This window comes from Cherax quadricarinatus, chromosome 35 (assembly GCF_038502225.1).
Source record: "Cherax quadricarinatus isolate ZL_2023a chromosome 35, ASM3850222v1, whole genome shotgun sequence".
Lineage (NCBI taxonomy): Eukaryota > Metazoa > Arthropoda > Malacostraca > Decapoda > Parastacidae > Cherax > Cherax quadricarinatus.
Window position 1 is genome coordinate 32,332,910 of NC_091326.1, and position 6,382 is coordinate 32,339,291.

The 6,382-nt window shown below is 41.1% G+C and overlaps 1 protein-coding gene across 1 annotated transcript in view; it reads left to right on the forward strand.

The window, feature by feature from the left end:
* The window catches only part of LOC128686848 (uncharacterized), a 315,805-nt gene extending 309,739 nt beyond the window's left edge, over nt 1-6,066 (forward strand). The window contains exon 7 of the mRNA XM_070091491.1: nt 5,598-6,066. Coding sequence (XP_069947592.1) covers nt 5,598-5,815 — 218 coding nt within the window. The 3' untranslated portion in view covers nt 5,816-6,066. The remainder of the gene's footprint in view (nt 1-5,597) is intronic.
* The last annotated feature ends 316 nt before the right edge of the window (nt 6,067-6,382 follow it).

A 6,382-nucleotide genomic window follows, 5' to 3' on the forward strand; every position in this document is an offset into this window, starting at 1 on the left:
AGGTATACATGTACACACATCATCTGCACATGTATATACATGAGGATGCGATCACATAGGCACATGCTTATATATGCACATGTATGCATGTGGACATCACGTACACATACGTGCATGTGTAAATATTCACACACATGCATGTACCTAGAGTGTACCTGGAGAGAGTTCCGGGGGTCAACGCCCCCGCGGCCCGGTCTGTGACCAGGCCTCCTGGTGGATCATGGTGTGATCAACCAGGCTGTTACTGTTGGCTGCACGCAACCCGACGTACGAGCCACAGCCCGGCTGGTCAGGTACTGACTTGTGGTGCCTGTCCAGCGCCTTTTTAAAGACAGTCAGGGGTTTATTGGTAATTCCCGTTATGTATGCTGGGAGACAGTTGAACAGTCTTGGGCCCCTGACACTTATTGTATTGTCTCTTAACGTGCTAGTGACACCCCTGCTTTTCATTGGGGGGATGTTGCATCGTCTGCCAAGTCTTTTGCTTTCGTTGTGAGTGATTTTCGTATGCAAGTTCGGTACTAGTCCCTCTAGGATTTTCCAGGTGTATATAATCATGTATCTCTCCAGCCTGCGTTCCAGGGAATACAGGTTTAGGAACTTCAAGCGCTCCCAGTAATTGAGGTGTTTTATCTCCGTTATGCGCGCCGTGAAGGTTCTCTGTACATTTTCTAGGTCAGCAATTTCACCTGCCTTGAAAAATGCTGTTAATGTGCAGCAATATTCCAGCCTAGATAGAACAAGTGACCTGAAGAGTGTCATCATGGGCTTGGCATCCCTGGTTTTGAAGGTTCTCATTATCCATCCTGTCATTTTTCTATCAGATGCGATTGATACAATGTTATGGTCCTTGAAGGTGAGATCCTCCGACATGATCACTCCCAGGTCTTTTACATTAGTTTTTCGCTCTATTGTGAGGTTGGAATTTGTTTTTTACTCTGATAAAGTTTTAATTTACTCACGTTTTTCTTATCCGAGTAATTGAAATTTCTCATCATTGAACTTCTTATTGTTTTCTGCAGCCTATTTTAAGATTTGGTTGATGTCCACCTGGAGTCTTGCAGTGTCTTCAAGCGAGAACATTAGCATGCAAATTTGGATGTCATCCGCAAAGGAAGACACAGTGCTGTGGCTCATATCTCTATGTCAGATATGAGGATGAGGAACAAGATGGGAGCGAGTACTGTGCCTTCTGGAACAGAGCTTTTCACCGTAGCTGCCTCGGACTTTACTCTGTTGACGACTACTCTCTGTGTTCTGTTAGTGAGGAAATTATAGATCCATCTACCAACTTTTCGTGTTATTCCTTTATCACGCATTTTGTGCGCTATTACACCATGGTCACACTTGTCAAAGGCTTTTGCAAAGTCTGTATATATTACATCTGCATTTTGTTTGTCTTGTCGTAGTGATCCAATAGTTGAGACAGACAGGAGCGACCTGTTCTAAACCCATGTTGCCCTGGGTTGTGTAACTGATGGGTTTCTAGATGCGTGGTGATCTTGCTTCTTAGGACCCTTTCAAAGATTTTTATGATATGGGATGTTAGTGCTATCTGTCTGTAGTTCTGTGCCATTGCTTTACTGCCACCTTTGTACATAGTTTGTCTAGGCACTGTGCCTCAAAGTGTTGATAGTCAAACAAGTTACAGTAGTGGTAAATTATTTATATAGTTTATATCTGGTTATTATCGTAATGAGTTATTTATGCGGAAATGAATTAAGTCGGAAAAATATTAAAATATAAATTACATGTGATTATGAATGCTTTATATCATATTTTAACATAGTATGTTTCAATTTAAACACGTTTGAGTGTTAGGTATTATTTACAATGGGTAAAGTCAGGGTATTTTTTCCAAAATATCTGGTATTATACCACTGTGGATAAAATACTTTCACAGTTCTTGAACATTTGTGAGTTGTCTCCGATTTTTGCAATTTATCGCATCCAGTACATTATGACCCAAGTTGTGGCAGTAGTCCATCTGGCAAAGTTTACATTGAGTTATATCTACATCAGCTGGTGATGCAACCTGCCACAGATACTGGTAGGCCAGCTGGAGTCTGCCAGACATACTGGTAGGCCAGCTGGAGTCTGCCAGATATACTGGTAGTCCAGCTGGAGTCTGCCAGAGATACTGGTAGGCCAGCTGGAGTCTGCCAGAGATACTGGTAGGCCAGCTGGAGTCTGCCAGAGATACTGGTAGGCCAGCTGGAATCTGCCAGAGATACTGGTAGGTAAGCTGGAGCCTGCCAGAGATATTGGTAGGCCAGCTGGAGCCTGCCAGAGATACTGGTAGGCCAGCTGGAGCCTGCCAGAGATACTGGTAGGCCAGCGAGCCTGCCAAAGATACTGGTAGGCCAGCTGGAGCCTGCCAGAGATGCTGGTACGCCAGCTGGAGCCTGCAAGAGATGCTGGTAGACAAGCTGGAGCCTGCCAGATATACTGGTAAACGAATATCAAAATGGTATACAATACCGACAGGTTGGTAGGTAAGATACACAGGCAACATTTAGGCAACTTTATTCCGAAACGTTTCGCCTACACAGTAGGCTTCTTCAGTCGAGTACAGAAAGTAGGCAGGAGCAGTAGAGATGTGAAGACGATGTAATCAGTCCATCACCCTTGAAGTCGTAGATTTGAGGTTGTCAGTCCTTCAGCCTGGAGAATTTCTGTTTCAAAGTCTGGAACTAACTGAAGATCAAGCGACAGTGTTGAGACTGTGGGAAGGAGAGGTGCAGAGTCGTAGTAGTAACCACTGAGAGGTCACATCCCTCTCAGATCCAACAATTCTCACTTGAAAAAGTTGTCCAAGGTGTTTTCTCTTCTGTACCAAGATGTTGTGTTGCAGTGTCTGACAGAGTGAATATCAAAATGGTATACAATACCGACAGGTTGGTAGGTAAGACACATAGGCAACATTTAGGCAACAAAACGAAGTAACAGAAATACACAAATAACCCGCACATAGAAACGTAGCATGACGTTTCGGTCTGACTTGGATGATTAACGAGTCACAGTGTGTGACTCGTTAATGATCCAAATCGGACCAAAACGTCGTCATAAGTTTGTCTGGGTTATGTGCGGGTTATGTGTGTATTGTTCCAGTCACGGTATTGTGCCTTTTCCTTCTTCAAAGAGAGGTGTTGTTTCTGGTCTTTGGTTTCCAAAGTTGGCATATTTTTACTTGGAGAAATCTGGCAACTCTTATATAAACAAGATATAAACAACGACGTCTCAGTTTACTGACTGCAACATTTTTTCCATGACGTAGGTGAGTTATACTTAGAAAATGCAAAATATCCTTTCCTGGAAATAAATTTCACTTACAGTTACATATTTCCAGCACAAGAAGGCAAACTGGAGAATAATAAGAGGTTGCCACATAGCAATACAGTTCGCATGGTTCATTACCTTTGTAACTTGTTCAGTTATCAAAACTTTTGAGTCCAGTCCCTGGATCCATCATGTACCTCTGTAATCTTTTGATTGCCGCCCACAGGATGGGTATGGGGTGCATGATAAACATATTAAACTAACACACATAACAATACAGTTTGAATCATTTAGCATGTGCAGAAGTGATACCAACTCGCCCTGGTCTCAACTTGACCCTCTGTCCGCTGACTATGATTACAAAACTGTTTCCCACTGATACAAAGTTATTTCCCAACTTCGAATGAAGAATTAGCGTACATCAAGTCGTCTGTAGGTTATCAGATCCTTTCCACTTTAGGCAGAGAAACTGTTCACCCCTGTAGCGAGATAAATTATGAGTTCCTTGTATATTCTTATTAATGATTCTTCACAGGGAATGGTATCCCATATTGCTGTCAAGTGTAAAAGTCAGATGGTTGAAGTGGCGTGGATACAAGGCTTCAGTAGGTCTCCTTGTCGGCAGTACCATCATAAGTCTAATGTTAATAATAATAACCATAATTTTTAAACCTGGGGACGGGCAAGCTAGCAGAAGGCCTCGGTCAGATGACCAAAAGCTCCAGCTGTGGGTCATCATATGACTAAAGACAGAGTCAGGAAACACTTGTCCAGTTTTCTGACAAACCTGACCTAACCTAAACCATGTATCACAACAGTCTGGTGAGCTGCTCTACTGGGCTTACCCTCACCAAGCTCCAGGAAGCTTGGTATGTTTAACAACCTTCCCAAAAGCATCACATAAGCTGGCCGTATAACCTCAGATCTTGCTGGTGCCACACAACACAAACTTGCTAATATCCAGTATATTCACCTGGCCGCGGGGGCGTTGACCCCCGGAACTCTCTCCAGGTAAACTCCAGGTAAACATTATTATTTATAATCAGTGTTAAACCCACATGAATCATTTATCAGGTTAACGTTAAACATAAACGCTACCTAACTACACTTATAATATACAACTTAGATTTATGTAATTAATTCAGGTAACTACATGAAAACCATCTACTCACTTGCATAATACACACACAAACAACCTAGACCTACTCTGGATATCTGTGATTCCCCACAACTCACACTTACACTCACCCAATCGACCATAAACATAGAAATACGTAATATTATTATTACCTAATGAATCATAACTAGTCATAAGTTTACATGACTCACGAAATCGTCATGTTGACGGCAGTGAAGGGACTTGAGCTAGAGTTCGTCACGGCCACGCTAGCTGGAGATTCGTCTGTAAAAACTTGCATTTGTGGTCACAGAGGTGCCTGTGCTAACCTTCCTATGGTGTAGAAATATACCTAGTTGGACGAATCTTATTGTGGCTAGTGGCTAACGCTACGGTCTGGAGTTTTGAGACTCTCTGACCGTGGGTTCAATCCCGGCCGGGGTATGGTTAGCCATAAGTTTGCCTGAGATAGAAACTATGTATCGTACCAAGACAAAACCATTCACATTGGTAATTTACGAACTGTAATACAGTTATTTAGCCTTAATATCAACACCCTCCATAATCTGTACCAATATAGAGTTTTGAGTTAATGTTAGTCTGCCCGAAATGCCTAGTCATGCTGGGTGTGATAGTGGCACTCTCTGTAATTAGTATTTTATAATATGTAAACCACACAATATGACCAGTATGTTATAATATGTAAACCACACAATATGACCAGTATGTTATAATATGTAAACCACACAATATGACCAGTATGTTATAATATGTAAACCACACAATATGACCAGTATGTTATAGTATGTAAACCACACAATATGACCAGTATGTTATAATATGTAAACCACACAATATGACCAGTATGTTATAATATGTATACCACACAATATGACCAGTATGTTATATGTAAACCACACAATATCCTATAATATATAAGCCCCACATTGTAATCTTTAAAGAATGACTGACTGACTACCTCGTCTCTACTGCTTCTGTTGCCTCCTCTGTACCCGACTGAAGAAACCTACTGTGTAGGAGAGACGTTTCGGAATAAAGATACATAACTGTTAGATATATATCTTATTTGCTTGTCTGTATTACATACACATATTATATTACAACGAAAATTTTCCCAATAAACAAGAGAGAAAAAATACATTAGCTAACTTCTTTGTATACTACTCGTCTTTATTTTCAGAAACTGTGTACTGGACGAGTGGGACTGACACTTTTAGCAAGGGTAACTGGGCCTTCTTGATGACAGCCCAGCCTGTGATGCCCCTACACTGGGCACAAGAGGAACATGCCTCCTCCAGTACCCAAAATAATCAACATTGTGCCAGCATCTCTTCCTCTGGCCTCAGCAAGCGCAGGTGTACTCACCGTCTTCCATACATCTGCCACATACTCCAATAAACCTGTCATAAACCACTTCTCAAGATATAATATTTACAACTTGCTTATGAATAACTTAAAGAGCTCTTTAAAAGAGCTTAGGCAACATGCTGCAATAAGATTAACATATTTATTGATATTAATGTTGCATTGCAATTTTCTTCGTTTATCTTCCATAAGAAAAAGTTAGCTCAAAAATGTATATAGAGTAAAAAAATCCTCAGATGTAAAGAAATTTGATAAATAATAACTGCTGTTTACACGATGATAAACCTTAAATGTTTTGTCACCTGAGTTTGAACTCATGCATGTATGTGTACGTCAACATAGCGGACACGGGAAGTAACACAGGACCACGGGGCCAGGAGCTGAGTCTCGACCCCTGCAACCACAATTAGGTTGCAGAGGTCGGATGAAGCTATGACCTGTAATAACATATACATATTTAGACTAATTACTATCGCATTTGTTTTGTCTGTTTCGTAAGGTGAAGTCTAGTGAAGTCCTCAAAGATTTGTTAAATTATACCATGAATTAAGGAAAGATCCTGGACTTCACCTTACGAAACAGACAAATGAGATAGTAATT